At 44.6% G+C, this 22,218-nt stretch overlaps 1 protein-coding gene across 3 annotated transcripts in view; it reads left to right on the top strand.

The window, feature by feature from the left end:
• ECE2 (endothelin converting enzyme 2) overlaps positions 1-22,218 on the top strand; it is a 134,594-nt gene that overhangs the window by 65,020 nt on the left and 47,356 nt on the right. For all 3 annotated transcript variants that reach the window (XM_040426801.1, XM_040426800.1, XM_040426802.1), the window contains 6 exons: positions 2,501-2,716; positions 3,985-4,109; positions 7,508-7,654; positions 10,714-10,779; positions 11,015-11,203; positions 11,957-12,099. In XM_040426801.1, coding sequence (XP_040282735.1) covers positions 2,501-2,716; positions 3,985-4,109; positions 7,508-7,654; positions 10,714-10,779; positions 11,015-11,203; positions 11,957-12,099 — 886 coding nt within the window. The remainder of the gene's footprint in view (positions 1-2,500; positions 2,717-3,984; positions 4,110-7,507; positions 7,655-10,713; positions 10,780-11,014; positions 11,204-11,956; positions 12,100-22,218) is intronic.

Here is a 22,218-nt window from a genome sequence, read left to right as displayed (position 1 = left end):
AGACGGAACAGATCTCAGTCTTATTGCCCGCCTCAACGGTAGCGGACAACAAAAACTGAGACATGCGTATGGAGGAAACGAATACGCCCAGACTGTTCTCCTCCGCACAATCTGGGGACTCTAGTTTTCCGGCGGCTCCTTAGTTTGTGGTCTCTTGGGTTCTGAGGGACAAACCTTTACAAAATGACCCCTCCCCCCACAACGAAAACAAACCTCTGACCTACGGCGGAACTTAGGAGGATTCACCTGTCTAGTGGCGCCCCCTATTTGCATTGGTTCGACTGGACCATAACAGACCGATCCCTGCCCTATAGAGGCCTCCTTAAAATTTAATAGTCTCTCCCTGAGTCGTCTGTCGATTCTTATGGACAGAGACATAGCAGCCTCAAGAGACCCAGGGACCTCGTATACCGCCAGCGCGTCTTTTAATTTTTCAGACAACCCCTGGCAGAACTGACTCCTAAGGGCCGAGTCGTTCCATAACGTATCAGTAGCCCACCTGCGGAATTCGGAACAATATAGTTCAGCAGACCGGTTCTCTTGCCGAAGTCTACGTAGCTTAGACTCAGCCAGTGAGACCCTGTCCGGGTCATCATATACGAGACCCAGGGCTTCAAAAAACTCCTCCACTGATCGTAAGGCCGGAGAGTCTGATGGTAGGGAGAAAGCCCAAGCCTGCGGATCTCCTTGCAGGAGAGAAATTACAATGCCCACCCGTTGTTCCTCACCGCCGGAGGATCTAGGGCGTAACCTGAAGAACAACTTGCAAGCTTCTCTGAAGGTTACAAATTGGTCTCTCCTTCCAGAGAACCTATCAGGTAAAGCCACTTTTGGCTCAGGAGTACCTTGGTTTCCGGTAGCAACGGTGGAACCCAAGGATTGCTGCTGCAGCACTGTTGCTTTTAATCCTGCCACTTCAAGGGATAACCCCTGTAATTGTTTCGCCAAAACCGAAACCGGATCCATAGTGGAACAGACAAAATACAAAGCAAAACAGCAAGCAAAAAAAAAAAGAAATGTCACTTTTTTTTTTTTTAAAAGGCCAGATATACTGTCACGACCGCTATCCCAGCAGCAGTCGTGTCACACCAGACGGAGGGGAAGGGGGACCCTTATCTACGGATGGGAAATAGAATGGCCACCCCTGACAAACCCTAAGCTGGCACCTGTCTACCCTGATACCCTAGACGGGGTGTGAACCCGTGCGGCGAGCTGGATGCCTAAACCCTCAGTCGCCCTACCAAGACTGGACTGGGGAAAGGCCGATGGGAGCGCTAGTCACCATCACTCACGTCTAGGAGAACAGCAGGGGAAGACAGCAACAAACAATCTATGGCAAAGATAGACTTATCCAGTCACGAGCAGAGAAGGCGATCCCAAACACGACAGTCCACGCCGGACAAGAGCTCCACAGCAACACCATCAAATGATCTCCTTCCAAGGTCAGAGTAGCACTGGAAGTAAGGACTATATCTGGCAATGACTGCAAGTGAAAGTGAAACTAATATAGTAGCTGGGAGTGGCAGACAGGACTCACCTGAGGAGGATGCCTACAAACTCCCAGTCAGGACAAAAAGGTTCACAAGGCAAAACCCAGATGACATACCCTGAACCACGCAGCAAACTCACAAGCTATCGCGAGTAGCAAGTCGCTGCGACCTTCTCCTCCCAGACCTGTCTGGATCAGTCACAGTCGTGACAGGAGGTTACTGGTCCTTAAGGCTCTGAGAGCTAGAAAAAGTCAGGGGCCAGTCAACTGTAAAGAGTTATATGACAACCAGGGAGTCATAATTATGTTGATGCAGTGCATTTATTAGGCTGGGTTTCCACACTCATCTTTTGTTATGCAGTTTTTTAATCCAAAGCCAAGTACTAATGGTACATGAAGGATACATATAAAGGAAAGACAGGTCCAGATTTACTAGCATATCTAGTATCTAGAATATGTTGAAAAAAAGTTGAGCAAATTGGTGGAATTTGGGTTTCTACATTTTCCAACTTGCTTGAAAAGGTCTGGGAAGGGGGTGGGCTTAATGGGTCTAAGATATGAAGTTTTTCTCCACAATTGTGCCACAATTTTGGCGTAAAATTCTGTCTCAAAGTTAACCAACCAATAGTTGGTACAGAGTTAGAGAAAAGTATCTATCCCTGCACCAGATTAATCATCCAGTCTCAGCCCTGGTGATAAATCTTGTGCAGGTCTAGACAATCCTGTCTAAGCCTACACCTTCTATAGGTTTAGTAAATCTGTCCTTGAGTCTTCTCTTTTTGAATCCACTTTTTGCTTTGACAAAAAAAAATACATAAAAAACCTCAAGGTGGAAACCCATCCTTAGATGTCGCCTTCTTTTTTACCGTTATCCATTCTGAGACATTGTTAGGTGCAGTTAGATCTGACATTTTACTCACTATCACTTGTTTTTCTCTAGACTTCCGCAGCATTACCATCTACACTATATTTGAATTAATATTAACTTCTGTTGTGTTGTCAAATCTTCAGACAAGTCCCGATCTCTGTGTCTCTCTGAAGCCTGCATTTCTGTAGCTGGACGAATTCTAGATTCCCTAGACAGAGATGTGGACCCATGTGAAGACTTCTATCAATACTCCTGTGGGGGTTGGATGAAGAGAAACCCATTACCAGATGGACGGTCAAGATGGAATACATTTAACAGTATATGGGATCAGAATCAGGCTGTGCTGAAACACATACTTGGTGAGAATGCTGCGAATTTTGTAATTTCATTATTTGAGTGTAATATATGAAACGCTCTTCTCCTCTGACTTTTTTAATTCTAATGCTGGAGAACTGCCGTTTATGCAGTTCCTTAGCACTGTATATTCTGAACATTACCTTTAAATAATGGTGATGTAAAGTTTAAAGGGGTTGTAACATCAGAGATCATCCCTATAATATGAAAGCTGCCATGATGCATCTGGCTCCCAAGATTCCTGTTGCTGTAAGCTGATCACTGTGATATATGAAGAAATCCAGAAAAAAATAAAAATAAAAATAAAAAAATGGAGACAGCACGTCCAAAAAGGGTGCAAAAAGTGGAATTTATTCCGGATGCAACGTTTCGGCTATGTTAGCCTTTTTCCGGATGCTTGAAAAAGGCTAACATAGCCGAAACGTTGCATCCGGAATAAATTCCACTTTTTGCACCCTTTTTGGACGTGCTGTCTCCATTTTTTTATTTTTCTGGATTTCTACAAGTTGCTTTACTGGGGGTTTTTTACCGCCCCTCCTGGAGACGAGCACCCGACGCATAACTACTTGGGAGTGCTGTCCACCCATATTTTCTGCTATGTGATATATGAAGATCAGGAGACTGCAAGAATGAGAGCCATGCTTGTTATTGGTCCTCTTCTCTGGCTCTTAAAGTCAGGCTGTAAGCAGAGGACTGCCCTCTATGATGCCTATGCCCAAAATAATAGGGTGTATAGACAGAAATTGTCTGATGAGACAATCCCTTTAAAGGGATTAGCCAGGGACCTATCCTCAGAATAGACCACCAATATCAGATCGGCGGGGTTCCTGCGAGCGCTGCCTTCTCTTCACTGTTTACAAGCGCTGCATTCTCTTCCAACAGTCCATCAGCTGGGGGTGTTGGGAGTCAGACCCCTACCGATTTAATATTGATGACCTATCTTGAGGATAGGTCATCAATATAGAAATTTGACCAACCCCCTTTATTGCTTTAATTTGGCTCCCTGTTTTATCGGTAACTGAACATGTAAACATTTTTCAAAACTTTCTTATACAAAAAAATGGAAAATTTTGAATTGGTAACAATAAGATGAATTTAATATATGAACAGAAAACAGGGGAGCTATAAAGGTTGAACAGAGTGGGATACTGCACATGTAGATGTATGTTCTGTATCTTGGAAGAAAGAAATGAGAGCTCAATCCACCTTATTCTGAGTGTGCTAATAACAGACATTGCCTAATGCTTAATTACTATATTTCTTCCTAATTCAGAGAATGCCACATTTAACTCTAGCAGTGAGGCGGAGATGAAGACACAGCGGTTTTATCTCTCCTGTCTGAAGGAGCAGAAAATTGAGGAGCTTAAAGAAAAACCTCTCACTGACCTCATAAAGAAGGTGACATTCTAGCTTTCACACATATACTTTGTGGAACTTTTTTCTGCCTGCTTCAAATAAAATCTAACAAAACGGAAAATTCTGACATGATTGCTGCTTTTACTGTTTTCAGACTCAAGTCTGTAAGCCTGTATAAATGGATATCCCAAGACCATGAGCAATCCTAGTTAGAAGCTAATCACACGATTCTAATCGGATGATGGAATTTTCCATACCTTAAAGTCAGCTCTGAAACACTGGATAAACTAGAATAAGTATAGTGTAAATTACCGTATGCTGAATCCGATTATGTAATTTTTATCTTTATACTCACTTGCATTCCTACACTGTGCTCCAACAAACCAGCAGCAAAATGCATTGAGAGGACTCCTCTTTGAGTCCTCTCCATTATATGCGTGAGCGCAGGAGTCCTCTCGATGTATTTTACTGCTGATTTGTTGGAGCACAGTGTAGGAATGCAAGTGAATATGAAGATAAAAATTACATAATTGGACTCATCACCACTTACACCACTTACACTATACACCACTTATTCTAATTTGGCGGGTGATTTTTGGAGCTGACGAATTCCCTTTAATCCAAAAGTAGAGAATGGGAAAACGAATGCAGCTAAAGTAGCCATCTAGCCCAGGCCTAACCTTCACCTGTGTTTAATCGCAATAGCAAAAATAAGTTACCTCCATTTCACCTGTGACCTTATGGCAGTTTTCTTGTACAGTGGTGATTGAACGTTTGTGAACCCTGCAGAATTGTTTTAGATTTCTTCATAAATTTGACCTAAAACTATATCCGATTTTCACACAAGTCCTAAAAGTAGATAAAGATAACCAAATCAAAAAAAATTCGTCAAAAATATTAGACTCAATCATGTATTTATTGAGGAAAATAAATATGTGGACCTTTAGGATTAGCAGATAATTTGAAGTTGAAATTAGAATCAGGTGTTTTCAATTAATTTGATGACCATTAGGTGTGAGTGGGCAACCTGTTTTATTTAAAGAAAAGGGATCTATCAAAGTGTCATCTTTACAACACATGTATGTGAAAGAGTATCATGGCATGAACAAAGGAGGTTTCTGAGGACCTCATAAGAAGAGTTGTTGATGCTCATCAGGCTGGAAAAGGTGATAAAACCAAGTCTAAAGAGTTTGGACTCCACGAATCCACAGTCAGACAGACTGTGCACAAATGGAGGAAATTCAAGACCATTATTACCCTTCCCTAGGCCTGGTCTACCAACCAAGAACAAGGTGTGTAATAGTCTGTGAGGTCATAAAGGAACCCAAAGTAACTTCTAAGCAACTAAAGGCCTACTCCACTATCAGGAGGATACTGAACAACAATGTTGTGCATGGCAGGATTGCTAGGAGAAAGCCTATACTGTCCAAAAAGAACAGTGTTGCATGTCTGCAGTTTTCTAAAGATCGCCTGGACAAGCCAGAAGGCTATTGGAATAATGTTTTGTTGATGGATGAGACCAAAATAGAGCTTTTTTGTTTAAACGAGAAGTGTTATGTTCAGAGAAAGGAAAACGACTGCATTCTAGCAAAAAAAAAAAACACTCATCCCATCTGTGAACACTGTGGTGATAGTATCATCGTTTGGACCTGTTTTGATGTATCTGGGCCTTTGCGGCTTGCCATCATTGATGGAACAATAAATTCTGAATGATATCATAAAATTCTAAGGGGACGTTCACATGATGGCTTTTTCAGTGGAATTTTGGCATAGACATGTCCCTTCTGTTGTGTGAACATCCCCTAAAGGAAAATGTCAGGACATCTGTCCATCTCAAGAAGAATGTGTCCATCTCAAGAAGAATATGTCCATCTCTTGAATCTCAAGAGAATGTGAGTCATGCAGCAACACAACGACCCTAAGCAGTTAACCCTAAGAAAGTTTTGGAATGGCCAAGTCAAAGCCCTGATTTAATCATATAAAAGTATTGTGAAAGGACCTGAAGCGAGCAGTTCAACCCACAACAGTTGAAGCTGTTTTTTTACGGAAGAATAGGCAAAAATTCCTCCAAGCTGATGTGCAGAACTTTTAAAGAATTACTGGAAACATTACATTGTATTTATTGCTGCAAAAGGTGGTCACAGCAAATACTGAAGGCAAAGGTTCACATACTTTTGTCACTCACAGACATGTGATATTATATCATTTTCCTCAAGAAATAAATGACCATGTCTAATATTTTTGGTTTGGTTATCATTACCTACTTTTAAGTGTGAAAATCTGATATATAGTTTTAGGTCAAATTTATGCAGAAATATAGAACATTGTGAGTGGTTCACAAACTTTCAAGCACCACTATAGCTCTGTGTGATAATTCAAAATGGATGCACATAGTAGTTATCACCATTTAACCCAAGGTTGTGTACGCATGAGACACACTATATAAATCAAACTGATTTGGAAAGGCCTGTGTCACACTTTCCGTTGCAGATTTTGTCAGATGACAGGTAAAATAGCACATCTTTGATAAAATGACAGACACCATGACAAGACCTCATGGATTCCACTATAAGTCAGTAGGGTCAATGGTGTCCATGTGTGATGAATCCCGTCACAGTGTTCATCTTTCTGTTATAAACAGAAGCCATGATGCAAATGTGAACTGAGTCAAAGTCAAAAATATTATGCATATCTAATAAAATGTAGCAGATCCAAAACCTTTTCACTGCTATATTGGTTATGATGTTGGTTGTAATCATTATCAATTAATCATTTTTGTTTACCATAGACTAGATTTCTTTGAGACCCTTTTGTATGCGGTAATGATTGGGCCAATTATCAAGAATAAACATTTGTGCAAATGCAGTGACTGCCCCGATCATCTTACGCTATGTTGGCCTGTGTAAGGCTACTTTTACACTTGTGTTATTGCCTGGTCAGCCAGGGATCAGCAAAAACGCTTCCGTTACTGATAATACAACCATCTCTATCCATTATGAACGGATTTGGTTGTATTATCTTTAACATAGCCAAGACAGATCTGTCATGAACTCCATTGAAAGTCAATGGGGAACGTATCAGTTTTCTATTGTGTCTAAGAGAAAATGGATCCTTCCCCATTGCCTTGCATTGTGGCTCATGCCCGATACATTTTGCTCTGCATTCCATGACGAAAATAAAACCGCAGCAATGCATTTTGGAGCACTCCATTCTGTTCAGTTCCGTTTTGTCCCCATTGACAATGAATGGGGACAAAATGAAGGACAAAATGGAAGCGCTTTTCTCCGGTATTGAGATCCTCTGCCGGATCTCAATACGGGAAGATGTAAACACAAGTGTGAAAGTAGCCTAAAAGGGCTCTTTATTTATTCCTCACCCCAAGCACCAGTTGTCCTGTATTTGTAATATCCAGTGTTTGTTAATGTCTTTTGTGCATTAAGGTTGGTGGATGGAATGTCTCAGGTAACTGGCGGGGCGATAATTTTATGACTGTGTTGAAGACTGTCTCAGGAACGTACAGGGCAACCCCATTCTTCAGTGTCTTTGTCAGCGCAGACTCCAAGAGCTCAAACAGCAACATAATCCAGGTAAATATAATGTGAGAGAAAAGAAGAATGTAAAGGTCAGTATTTCCCGTCAGTGATTCTTGTCTTCGTGGCAAATGCGGATTTTGTCTGCTGCTGATTTAGCTGCGACTCCACTAAAGACTCTGCATGTGTTACTACAGATCCACTGCAGAACTGACACTAAGGGGGGGGATTTATCATTAGGAGAATATTTGAAGTCAGTTTTGCTTCAGTCTGTGTTGGAGTACTTTGTGCCACATTTATCAAATGTTGCATGTTGTTTGATAAATGTGGCTTGTCCTTAAACCTAACACTTCTGTCTAGAGAAGCCACTCCAGTTTTCCTATTCCACCCTCCTCCTGGAGTGAGATTGTGACTTATTTGCGACTTTAAAAAAAAGTCTCAATGACAAATCTGGGGTGAAACTCATTAACATAGCTCGCCACGACCACTTTTCCACCCATATTACAAAACTGGAGTGAGTGGTGTACACATTTCCTGCAAGAGAGTGAAATTTTTGTGCAATCGCATACATTTTGCGCAAGTGAGTGCAAAAAAGTTGCAAAAGCCCTATTTTGCGACTTTTTGATGCCAGAATTCTGGAGTGAAGGTATGATAAATCAGGGCCTATGTGGATTAGAAAATGTAAAGCATGCCTCATTATGTTCTTAATGGATTTTTCCATTTACACATGGATCGGGTTTGTAAAGCCCCATCAACATGCACTTACTGCAAATAGCTGCAGATTTTGGTGCTGTGAATTCAACATTTAATTGCAGTGTTAATCCTCATAAAATACACTTTTGTGCATATCATTATGGAAAAGGAATTGTGCAGTGTCAGGATATTGATCATCAGTATCTGATCTCCAGGGGTCCGACTCCCGACCCCCCCGCCAATCAGCTGGTTGAAGAGGCTGGCACGTGTGTGCGCCACCACCTCATCTGGAATAAATTTTAGTGGCGGTGCAGTATAATTATAGTTATGGGAGAGGCTTAACTGTGATGAGTGGGTGAAGCGCTTCCCCTGACCTAGCTGGCTGTGTTGTGCCGGAAGCCAGGAGCGAGGGTAAGCCTAGTAGTGGGCGTACCCTAAGGGGAGTGTTTGAGAACAGGGGGGGGTGGGTGGGTGTGAACAGAAGCGCCCTGAGGAGCTGGGGGCTGGAGTTTAAGAAGGTAAGATGCCCCTCCCACAAATTCAGGCTGACTTTTCAGCCTTCCACTTGTTCGTCCAATTCACTTGAATAGGAGAGGAAGGTGTAGTTACACTGCACTATGACTACAAGGGAGACAGTGTGCAGGAAAACAATAAAGAGGATGCAGCATTCACAAAAGCACTGCAGCCTCTTTAACCAGCTGATCGGCTGGTGTGCTGGAAGTCGGACCCCCGCCGATCAGAGGATAGGTCGTCAATATCCTGACACAGCAAAAACCCCTTTAAAGGTACTCTCCCACATTTATAAATTCCAACTGCGGATTCGTCACACCACTAAATTCCGCTGCATTTCAGTGCTTCTATTCACCCAGTATGCAGTAAACTACAGCACAGCTTCATTCATTTCCAACCCTTCACAGCAGATGGATAAGAGCATTACTGTGCAGGGTAAAAAACAAAAGAAGCGGTGGTATTTCCTTCTGGGGAGTAATTGAGGTCCTAAAGGTCATACTCCCACATATATAAGCCATAACATTTATGATAGGATTTCACCTTTAAACACAGATGATAAATTACCCCTATATAAGCGAATATGTTTATTATATCTAGAAAAAAGTAGAAAGGAATGAACTGATGATTTAGAGGAGGAACCACAAGATAGCCTGTGATCAATGGAGAACGGTATAATTGTCAGGCTGGGATAATTACTAAGGTTATCTTCTGAGAACTGCAGAGAAGGGAACAGGGGTTTTCAGGAGAGAAGAAAGGAATTGGTGTAGGAGTAGGTATGCAAAGAGAGATTCTGATAAGGTCGTACAGTTTATGACATTAAAGGGGTTGCCTCACTTCAGCAAATAGCATTTATTATGTAGACAAAGTTAATACAAGCCACTTACTAATGTATTGGGATTATCCATATTGCTGGCTTCATCAATTTTTTCATCACATTATACACTGCTCATATCCAGGAGTTCTGGCCACCCTGGAATCTAGCAGTAGTGGTGGTCATGCTTGCACACCACAGTAAATAGCAATGGGCTAGCCAGCCAGCAAAGGAGACAATATGGACAATCACAATACATTAGTAAGTGCCTTGTATTAACTTTATCTACATGATAAATGGCATTTGCTGAATTGAGACAACCCCTTTAAGTGTTAAAGAGGTTGAAGGGGGAATGTCAAAGAACAGAAGAGGACTAGGAAAATAAATTCCCAGGTACAGTGATAAGTGCAGTCGAAAACGTCATGAAGAGGGAAAAATGACATTACATGCAGGAGGTAAATAGTCAGTGGTAAATATTAATGTGCTTGAAATTGTTTTACCTGATCAAGGAAAAAAGGCAATACAGGCACTCACCATCTGAGACAAATAGTAAAATTAATGTTTTTAATGGTTAAAATATATATAATTAATTAAAACTGAATGAAGTAGTAGGGTAAATTATCAAGTGTCAGTTTGTGAACAAATATCAATATTATGAATAATATCAATATTAAATATCAAAAATATTAAAAAGGTAATAAAAAAGTAATAAAATAGTAGTAGAAAAGTAGTAGTAGGAGGAGTCTCCTACTACTACTCTTCTACTACTTTTTTATTACCTTTTTAATACCTTTGATATTTAATATTGATATTATTCATAATATTGATATTTGTTCACAAACTGACACTTGATAATTTACCCTACTACTTCATTCAGTTTTAATTTAATTACATATATTTTAACCATTAAAAACCATTAATTTTACTATTTGTCTCAGATGGTAAGTGCCTGTATTGCCTTTTTTCCTTGATCTTTTACATATTTTGTGACGAGGTGAGTCACACAACACAGAGCACCTTCACCAATTCTGATAAGGAGGGAGAGCCACCACAACCAGTATTTTGTATATTGTTTTACCTGAAACTCCTCTTTTTTCATCAGGTAGATCAATCTGGACTCTTTCTTCCGTCAAGAGATTATTATCTCAATAGGACATCTAATGGGAAGGTCAGTGACCATGTCTTATATGCTTTTCGTGTCTTCAAACTAAACCTATTCTTCACTGATATTAAAACGCTGAGTTATGATTTATGATCCAGAATAGTTTTGATTGATGTATGGGTGTTTTAGTTTAGACCGGCTCTATTATTTTGTACTCACTAGGTGTCTAATAGAGAAACTGTTAGTGCGTAGACTTGCACTGTGCAGTGATACAGCAGGTGCTTGATTTCTCTCTTTTCAGGTGCTTGCTGCCTTCCAGCAATACATGATAGATGTGGGGATGCTGCTTGGTGGCTATTCTGGCTCAGTGGAAATACAGATGACCCAGATTCTGGAGCTTGAGACCCTGCTAGCCAATATTACTGTTCCACAAGATGAGCGTCGGGATGAGGAAAAAATTTATAATCGCATGACGGTGGCTGAACTGCAGGTGAGATCTGGAAAGCACATATTCAGAATGTCATTAAGTAGAATACACCATAAAGATATTACGGTATACACACCAATGATATCCAGATATCTCACCCATGGTATGTATTCTCTCACTGCGCACCTGTATAGTTTTCTAAAACAACATTTTTAGGGCTCGTTCACACGACCATATGTCTTTTTCAGTGTTTTGCGGGCCGTTTTTAACGGATCAGTTTTTCCATTTTTTTGTTTCAGTAGTGTTTCCAGTTCCGTTCCGTTTTTCCGTATGGCATATACAGTATACAGTAATTACATACAAAAAATTGGGAGGGGCATAACATTTTCAACAGATGGATCCGCAAAAACGGAACAGATACGGAAGACATACAGAGTACATTCCGTATGTGTTCCATTTTTTTTGCGCACCCATTGACTTGAATGGAGCCACGGAACGTGATTTGCGGGCAATAATAGGGCATGTTCTATCTTTGAACGGAACGGAAAAACGGAAATATGGATACGAAATGCATGCGGAGTACATTCAGTTTTTTTTGCGGAACCATTGAAATGAATGGTTCCATATACAGACCGTGTACGGAACTAAAAAAAGGCCCGTATACAGAACGCAAAAAACGTTCGTGTGAACGAGCCCTTAAACAGCATTTCTACTTTTGTCATAGGATTATAATAATCTCAATTTATAAGACAGTTTTCATGGCTCTAAAATTCATGCATTCATGTTAAATTTAAGAAATATCTATTCATTTGACAGAACCTGGCACCTGTATTTGACTGGATGGATTATTTGTCCTTTGCGCTCTCACCTTTGGAGATCAATGACACCGAGCCTGTGGTGGTTTATGGCAAGGAATATCTACAGCAAGTGTCAGAACTGGTCAACAACACAGACCCAGTGTAAGAGGCTGTTTACTATGTAATATTAAAACTGCTTTAAATGATTTAAATTGAAATTGAGATACATGGACTCTTACATGTCAACTGTTTAAGGGTACCATCACACATGCTACATTTTCTGCAGCTGAAAATCAGTTCCGTTCACCTGAATAGGGCTTGCCGAAATCCATGTGCTTCCCACCCAAACAATCCCATTCAAATGAACAGAACTGATTTTCAAAATCTGCTGCATGTGATGGCACCCTAATGTAAGTGGGTGTTCCCATCTCATAAAGCGATGTCATGTTGCTAAGACAGACCTCCACTCAGGGGTGGACTAGCTGCTGACTCGGTTTGTTAAGGCTGGGAGTATCAGATACTTAGGGACTTGGCCAGGAGCCACAGGTGCCCTCCTAAACGCATGTGTATTAACATATTCAGGATGGTGGTACAATAACACTGCAGTAGGGCACGGTAGCCCATAGCTGGGGCGGTATTTTGTGCTGCTCTATGGTATTTGGTTCTGCTGGGGCAGTACTTTGTGCTGTACTATGGTATTGATGACCTGGCCTATTTGTGTTGCCCTGCCTTCTGTCAATTTCTCCTACAACATTGGGCCACTTTTAGTTTTTTTTTTTCCAGAACCACCATAAGTTCCCAGTCTGCCCCTAACTGGGGCATTGCAATGCTCGGCACATCGCGGTGTTCGGCCAAATACGGTGTGCTTGAGTGTGATGCTCGAGTCTCCTCCCCGCATGTTTGCTGGCTGCTATGCAGCCAATAAATGTGTAGGTGAGTACTGCCATTCACTGTAATGCCGTAGCCATGTTGGCTGCTGGCATTACAGTGATTGGCTGGCCGGAACGCGTCATCGGGTGCTATATAGCACCCGATGACACGTATTCAGCTCAGTGTTAGTCAGGGAGAGCTGGAGAGCAGAAAGGAGAGATAGTGTAGGGATGGAAATAGCAATATTTTAGTTTTTATACTTGTTATAGACCCAAAAGTCCTTTTAAGGACTATTGTTGTGTGTGGCAGCAATATATATTTTTAGTGCAACCTGCACTAAATTGCTAAAACTTGTTAGAGACCCAAAAGTCCTTTTAACCTCTTACGGACACAGGGCATACAGGTACGCCCTGATGTCTGAGTCCTTAAGGACACAGCGCGTACATGTACGCCCTGTGTATTTCCGATCACCGCCGCGCACTCTGAGCATTTCTGATCATTCAGCAGGCACTCTGTGACAATGCCGAGGGGGGAGGTGGTGATAGCGACATTACCTGCACTATACCTCCTGTTTAACGTGTGCGCATCCTAAATATCAGTAACATTCATTCAGTGTAATTTTTTATTAGGCGGCTGTGGCGAAAATAACCTCACCACTGGGTTTTGGAGGGGCCTGTTTGCCAGCCTCTTGCCTCAGGATTATGGCCCATATGCTAACTTTGAAGGAGAAGGTAGACCGGCCGCACAGCCTAAATCTGTGGAACTGTTTTGGGCTGGAAAGCCATGCTTGCGGTCGGCCAAATGTGACTTCCATGGAATTCGGGAACCCCTGCTCGGATCTGGGTGATTTTTGGATATGTTGTTCACCCAGATCAGAGCTATCCATTGATGTATAAATTATGGGGATATGTGGGGTTTTGAGGTGTTTTCTGTGTTTTGGGGAAAAATTTGTGTTTTCTGCCTGTGAGTGATTAAGTTAGCCCATTATGTTTGGTAATTGTATCACAGGCAGAGCCCATTGTGTTTTGGTAATTGTATTTTGTTGATTGCTTCAAAGACAATGCCTATTCTGTTATTGAGTGCGTCACAGGCAATGCCATTGTGTTTGTTAATTGCGTCACAGACAATGCCATTGTGCTTGTTGAATGTATAGTTTTTGTGTTTAAACTGTAAGGATTGGCTGCTATGTTATGTCCTCAGTTTCTAACCAGGTCCACGGGGGTGGTACCCTTGTTGGAAAATATGTATATAAGTCAATGCTTGTGTGTTCAATAAAGAGATCTGCTTTACCCCTTCATGAAGTTTTGGCTCATGTTTGGGGGATGGGATAACTACACTCTTGGGGATTGCTATATCACAATACTCCCCTGAGTATAAGCTCTTGTAAGAGCTTGTTCATGGTTCCTGCTCTCTGGATTTAGGAGGTTCACCCACTGGAAGCTGAAGCCCGGTCTTGGGTCCAGCGTGGGTGGAGGACGGTGAGACCCCAACCAAGCTGCGGTGGTTCGTGGGGTCTGTGGTGGTTATGGTGTCAAGTTGAGTGCTTGGAGCCCTCGGGAAGCACTAGGAGCATCCATCAATGGGGGTTCCTAGTCGGGGTGCCAGGAGATCCGTTAGAGTGGTGGCAGCAGTGGGATGGCATCCTAGTGCGATGAGAAGCAGCTCGGAGACACCATTCGTGGAGTATATTGAGGGCAACGCTAGTATCCGTTCAGCACCCCTGGCTACAGCAGGATGGAATCGGACAGCGTTCCACTACGAGGAGGAGGATGACCCGGACTGGAGGGATGCAGTCCGGAAAGGCGTCTGGCATGAGGCCCTGGAAGATGTACAGCGTCGGGAAGGGGGGGGGGGGCGAGAATCTCCCTAGTGAGGAGCAGCAGTTGCGGATGCGAGTGGCCCTGCGAATGCCCCTTCTGGGAGAGCAGCCCCTGGATGAGTGGGTGACAGAACTCGAGAGCCTGGTATGGAAGAAGCTTTGGCTAGACGACGCCTACCAGGCACTCTGGTGGTTTGTGATTCGGCACTCCCCCTGGATGGCTGAGCACGACAGACCCGAGGGTGAGGATTATGATGGCCCTGGCCTGTTGTTTGAGTCCTTCGCAGAACCGGAGTTCGGAGATGCTGGAGAGTCCCGGTTCTGGGATATCTTTGACTACAGGGAGGCTGTGCATGATTGGGCTACAGTGAGAGAGGTAAGACAAGACCTGGCATCTCTAGTGACAATGGAGTGGGAGCTGGAGCAGGATTACCAATACTTCTTCAGCTCAATTTGGCCCCAATATACACTGCCAGAGAGCTGGGTGGCAGTCCCAGACTTACAACCCTACAGCTAGGAAGACCCGACTGAAGTATCCCCTGCTTCAGTACCAGCTATGGAGGTAGGGGACCTCATAGACTGGTCCTGGGGGGAAACCCATATGGCAGGTGAAGATGGGACCGAGATCTCTCCACCGGCCCCACAGGGATGCTGGGAGGTTGGCCCAGATCCCCAACGGCAGCCGGAGTTTCAGGAAGTAGGGACAGTCGGTCCTGCTCCCCAGCTGCAGTATGTTTTGCAGGGAGAGGAGAGCATCGTCTCCATTCCCCAGCGGCAGTGTACCTTGAAGGGAAAGGAGACAACCGTTCTCTCTCCCCAACCACAGGTGGACAGCACCCCTAACTCTGATGGTACAGATGGGACCGCGGTCTCTGTAACAGACCTACAAAGATGCTGGACAGCCGGTACAGATCCCCCACCAACCCCACACGAATGCCAGGAGGAGGATTTAAGCAATCCCTCCTCTCCACAGCCGATCCGCAAAAAGGTCCTGGGGGTAGGTGCCTGACCCCATCCCAGAGGAGGAGCTGGCATCTGGGCAGAGCGCAGTTGGCCTCTGCCCTCCCCTATCCTCTTGTCCAGAGGCTGACTCCCCCACAGGCTACCCCAGTGGAAGAGCTGGCATCTGGTCAGAGCGCAGTTGGCCTCTGCCCTCCCCTATTCTCTTGTCCAGAGGCTAACTCCCCACAGGTTACCCCAGCGGAAGAGCTGGCATCTTGGCAGAGCACAGTTGGCCTCTGCCCTCCCCTATCCTCTTGTCCAGAGGCTGACTCCCCACAGACTAGCTTAGCTGATGCGCTGGCACCAGGGCAGAGTACCGCTGATCCCTGCCCACAAAGCAACCTGCATTCCAAGCCAGGGAGCAACACAGAGACCGGGAGTACCAGTTACCAACACAACCTTGGTGCACTCACGAGACAGAGATAGGCTACCAAATTCAACAGGTTCAATATTTGGTTGTGGGTGGGCTGCCAGACTAACTCAGGTACCGACTGGCGTGAGGTCAGGTTAGTCTTCCCTGGGAGGGGGAGATATGTGGCGAAAATAACCTCGCCACTGGGTTTTGGAGGGGCCTGTTTGCCAGCCTCTTGCCTCAGGATTATCGCCCATATACTAACTTTGAAAGAGAAGGTAGACCGGCCGCACAGCCTAAATCTGTGGAACTGTTTTGGGCAGGAAAGTCATGCTTGCGGTCGGCCAAAAGGTGACTTCCATGGAATTTGGGAACCCCTGCTCGGATCTAGTTGATTTTTGGATATGTTGTTCACCCAGATCAGAGATATCCATGGATGTATAAATTATGGGGATATGTGGGGTTTTTAGGTGTTTTCGGTGTTTTGGGGAAAAATGTGTGTTTTCTGCCTGTGAGTGATACGGTTAGCCCATTATGTTTGGTAATTGTATCACAGGCAGAGCCCATTGTGTTTTGGTAATTGTATTTTGTTGATTGCGTCAAAGACAATGCCTATTCTGTAATTGAGTGCGTCACAGGCAATGCCATTGTGTTTGTTAATTGCGTCACAGGCAATGCCATTGTGTTTGTTGAATGTATAGTTTTAGTTTTTGTGTTAAAGTATTGGCTGCTATGTTATGTCCTCATTTTCCAACCAGGTCCACAGGGGGGGTACCCTTGTTGGAAAAAGTGTATATAACTCAATGCTTGTGTGTTCAATAAAGAGACCTGCTTTACCCCTTCATGATGTTTTGGCTCATGTTTGGGGGATGGGATAACTACACTCTTTGGGATTGCTATATTACAATACTCCCCTGAGTATAAGCTCTTGTAAGAGCTTGTTCATGGTTCCTGGTCTCTGGATTTAGGAGAGGTTCACCCACTGGAAGCTGAAGCCCGGTCTTGGGTCCAGCGTGGGTGGAGGATCGTGGGGTCTGTGGTGGTTATGGTGTCAAGTTGAGTGCTTGGAGCCTTCGGGAAGCACTAGGAGCACCCATCAACGGAGGTACCCTATTGGGGTGCCAGGAGATCCATTACAGCGGTGGTTACAGCGACATTACTTGCGCCATACCTCCTGTTTAACGTGTGCGCATCCTAAAAATATCTGTGACATTCTGTGTACTTTATTTGCGCATACACTTACAAAACTTGCGCTACTGTACGTGGTCAGATTTTCAAAAAATGGCCTGGTCCTTAAGGTGAAAATGAGCCCGGTCCTTAAGGGGTTAAGGACTATAGTTGTATCTGGTAGCAATATATATTTTTAGCGCAGCCTGCGCTAAATAGCTTGCAATTGTTTAGCCGCTGCAGACAGCGACATTATCTGCGCTACATCGCCTGTCTAACGTGGGTGCAGCCTAAAAATATCTGTGATATCCAGTGTACTTTTTCCGTAGACGGTGTCCGTTGCGGACAGTTACATTACCTGCGCTACATCTCCTGTATATCGTTTGCCCATCCTAAATATCAGTGTAATTTTTTATTAGCCGCTGGTGACAGCAACATTACTTGCGCTATACCTCCTGTATAACGTTTGTGCATCCTAAATATCAGTGACATTCATTTAGTGTAATTTTTTATTAGGCGATGGTGACAGCGACATTACTTGCGCTATACCTCCTGTATAACGTGTGCGCATCCTAAAAATCAGTGACATTCATTCAGTGTAATTTTTTATTAGGCGGTGGTGACAGCGACATTACTTGCGCTATACCTGCAGTTTAACATGTGCGCATCCTAAATATCAGTAACATTCATTCAGTGTAATTTTTTATTAGGTGGTGGTGACAGCGACATTACTTGTGCTATACCTCCTGTTTAACGTGTGCGCATCCTAAATATCAGTGACATTCATTCAGTGTAATTTTTTATTAGGTGGTGGTGACAGCGACATTACTTGCGGTATACCTCCTGTATAACATTTGTGCAACTTAAATATCGGTGACATTAATTCAGAGTATTTTTTTATTAGGCGGTGGTGACAGCAACATTACTTGCGCTATACCTCCTGTTTAACGTGTGCGCATCCTAAATATCAGTGACAATTATTAATTATTCAGTGTAATTTTTTATTAGGCGGTGGTGACAGCGACATTACTTGCGCTATACCTCCTGTTTAACGTGTGCGCATCCTAAATATCAGTGACATTCATTCAGTGTAATTTTTTATGAGGCGGTGGTGACAGCGACATTACTTGCGCTATACCTCCTGTACAACATTTGTGCTACTTAAATATCGGAGACATTAATTCTGAGTAATTTTTTATTAAGCGGTGGTGACAGCGACATTACTTGCACTATACCTCCTGTTTAACGAGTGCGCATCCTAAATATCAGTGACATTCATTCAGTGTAATTTTTTATTAGGCAGTGGTGACAGCGACATTACTTGCGCTATGCCTCCTGTTTAACGTGTGCGCATCATAAAAATATCTGTAACATTCTGTGTAATTTATTTGCGCATACACTTACAAAACTTGCGCTACTGTACGTGTGACATACTTGCAAGCATATATATCATTTAATATGCGCAAGGCGAGCAGTAAGGGACGGGGAAGTGCCCGTGCTGCTGATGGTGCACGCAGAGGCCATGGCCATGGGCACGGTTAAACTGTGCCTGCTGCCAGAGCACAAGAAACACACTCATCCACGATACCTAGCTACATGTTCCAGTTTGCAGGACAGCGCAGGACACTACTCTCGAAGTCAGACCAGTGCGACCAGGTGGTCAGTTGGATTGCAGCAGATAATGCTTCCAGTCGGTTCAGCATCACCCTGTCTTCCACAAAGTCCAGTCTCAGTAGCCAAGAGTCTGGTCAACAGAATCCTCACCCTGATATTCCTTCCACCCACTATGGAGAGTCTTGGAAAACAAGTTATCCCACACTCGTATATTCTGAGGAGCTGTTTTCATCGCAAAGCCCGCTTGAAGAGGGACATGAGGAGATCTTGTGCCCTGATTCCCAAACTCTGGAGCATCCACAGTCAGAAGAAGATAACGGTGGGGAACGGCAATTAGTGTTTCACGAGGTGGATGATGATGATGATGAGACACAGTTGCCAATAAGTCAACCGCAATTAGTGTCTCAAGAGGTTCATGATGAGGATGAGACACAGTTGTCAATGACTGAGGTTGTTGTTAGGTCAACAAGTGAGGAGGATGACCAGAGTTAGGAAGTGGAAGAGGAGATGCTGGATGATGAAGTCAATGACCCAACCTGGAGGGGGGGCAAGCCGAGCGAGGACAGCAGTACAGAGGGGGAGGGATCTGTAGCACTGCAACAAGCTGGAAGAGGCAGTAGGGTGGCAACCTGTGCCATACCAAAATGAGCAGGGGCGTGAACACTAGCAACCTCACCACCACCAGCATGATCCGCCACATGGCATCAAAGCACCCTAATAGGTGGGCCAAACACCTGGGTCCTCAACCAGTGTCTGTGGGTCACACCACTGCCTCCTCTTCTCCTATGTTATGTGCTGGCCAATCCCCTGTCCAAGATGCAGGCCCGGATGCTTCCTGTCCTGCACCTGGACCTTCGTAAGCACCATCAGCTAGCACATCCACTTCTGTGTCCCAGCGCAGCGTACAGTTGTCTATACCCCAGGCCTTTGAACGAAAGCGCAAATACCCAGCCACCTACCCACAGACCATAGCACTAAATGTGCACCTTTCCAAATTGCTGGCCCTGGAAATGTTGCCATTTAGGCTTGTGGATACTGAGGCTTTCTGCAGTCTGATGGCGGCGGCTGTCCCGTGGTACTCTGTTCCCAGCCGCCAATATTTTTCATGGTGTGCAGTCCCAGCCTTATACCAGCATGTGTCCCGTAACATCACCCATGCCCTGACCAACGCAGTTATTGGGAAGGTCCACTTAACGACTGACACATGGACAAGTGCTTTTGGCCAGGAACGATACATTTCCCTGACGGCACACTGGGTGAATGTTGTGGAGACCGGGAGCGAGTCGTACCCTGGATGGCACAGGTGCTACCGACACCAAGGATTGCGGGCCCTACTTCCGTCAGGGTTTCCGCTGCCACCTACGTTAGTGGCTGCAACCCCCCCCTTCTCCTCCTCCGCCTCCTCCTCCACTTTCACCTCTGAATTATCATCTTGCAGCACCAGTAAGACATCAGTCAGTAGCTGGAAGCAGTGTAGCACTGCAGTGGGGAAGCGGCAACAGGCCGTGCTGAAACTGATCTGCTTAGTTGACAAACAGCACACCGCCGCAGAGTTGTGGCAGGGGATAAGGGAACAGACTGAGTTGTGGCTCTCGCCACTCAACCTACAACCAGGCATGGTTGTGTCTGATAATGGCCGTAACTTGGTGGCGGCTTTGGAGCTCAGCAAGCTCACACACATACCATGCCTAGCCCATGTGTTCAACTTAGTGGTTTCTGAAAACATACCCCAATTTGCCTGAGCTACTGGTGAAAGTGGTCCCGCTTGTGTGCCCATTTCCGCAAGTCATCGACAGCTTCCGCCGGTCTGGCAACGCTGCAGCAGCGCTTGCAATTGCCAGCTCACCGACTGTTGTGCGACTTGAGCATGCTCTGGCCAGGCTTTGTGAACAGCAGAGGGCAGTAGTGGAATACCAGCTGAAACATGGTTGTCGCCTTTCCAGTCAGCTTCCGCTCTTCACAAGCGACTAGTGGGCATTGATGTTTGACCTCTGTGAGGTTTTATGCAACTTTGAGGAATCAACACAGATGGTGAGCTTAACCATCCCACTTCTGTGTCTACTCAAATGCTCGCTGCTCACAACAAAGGTGGGAGCTTTGCATGTAGAAGAGGTGGAAATGGGGGGAAAAAGTACACAGGGTGATAGCCAGACCACCCTCAGTTTGTCTTCTCAGTGCAAATTGGATGATGAGAAGGAGGAGGAGGAACAGGAGACGGTTGCCTCAGTTACAGAGGATAGTACCCATTGAAGTTTTATTCCATCTGTTCAGTGTTGATTGGTAGAAGAGGAGCAAGAGGATGAGGAGATTGAGAGTCATCCTCCTGATGAGGACAGCGAAGTCTTACCTGTTGGGACTCTGGCACACATGGCTGACTTTATGTTCGGCCGTCTTTCCCGTGACCCTTGCGTTGTACGCATTTTGGCCAACACCGATTACTGGTTGTTCACCCTTCTCGACCCCCGCTACAAAGAGAACTTCTCATCTCTCATTCCTGTGGTGGAGGGGATGAGCAAAATGGTGCAATACCAGAGGGTCCTTGTGGAAAAATTGCTCCAAAAATTTCCAGCTGACAACGCTGGCTGCAGAGTACGTAGTTCCTTGGCCAATCGAGGAGGGGAAACAAGGGGAACACACAGCAGTTCTAACAGAGGCAGGGCAACACTCTCCAAGGCCTGCGATAGTTTTAGGACACCTTGCCAGCACCCTCAACCTGATGCACGGCCTAGTGTCATAAAGAGGGAAAAATTTGGGAAGATGGTGAAGGAGTACATAGCAGACCGTGTCAGCGTCCTCAGTGATCCCTGTGTGCCTTACAACTATTGGGTGTCCAAGCTGGACACGTGGCACGAACTGGTGCTCTATGCCTTGGAGGTGCTGGCCTGACCCGCCGCCAGCGTTTTGTCAGAGCGTGTATTTAGTGTTGCTGGGGGCATATTAACTGATAAGCGCATCCGCCTGTCAACTGAAATGCTGATCGGTTGACTCTTCTAAAAATGAACAAGGCCTGGATTGCCCCTGACTTCTATACTCCACCAGAGGAAAGTGGCCGAAAATAAAGGCACTCTAAATGTGGCTTTTATGGTGTATTGAATACACTGTATTCCCATGCACCCCTTCCACCACTAAAAATGGTATATGGTTCAATCTCCCTTTTCTCGTCTTCCTCCTCCTCCTGCATCATATCAACATGCTCATTAGGCTGCCCTCGCTCCTAATGTTTTAGAGGGTCAGCTCAGCAGCGGGCCCTCACCCATAATGTTTTAGAAGGTCACCAGCAGGCCCTCACCCATAATGTTTTTGAGGGTCACCAGCAGGCCCTCACCCATAATGTTTTAGAGGGTCAGCTCAGCAGCAGACCCTCACCCCTAAATTTTTAGATGGTCAGCTCGGCAGCAGGCCCTCGCCCACAAACTTTTTTAGATGGTCAGCTCGGCAGCAGGCCCTCGCCCACAAA

The sequence above is a fragment of the Bufo bufo genome, chromosome 4 (assembly GCF_905171765.1).
Source record: "Bufo bufo chromosome 4, aBufBuf1.1, whole genome shotgun sequence".
NCBI lineage: Eukaryota > Metazoa > Chordata > Amphibia > Anura > Bufonidae > Bufo > Bufo bufo.
Note: the sequence above shows the minus strand (reverse complement) of the source record. Positions and strands in the feature narration are given on the sequence as shown.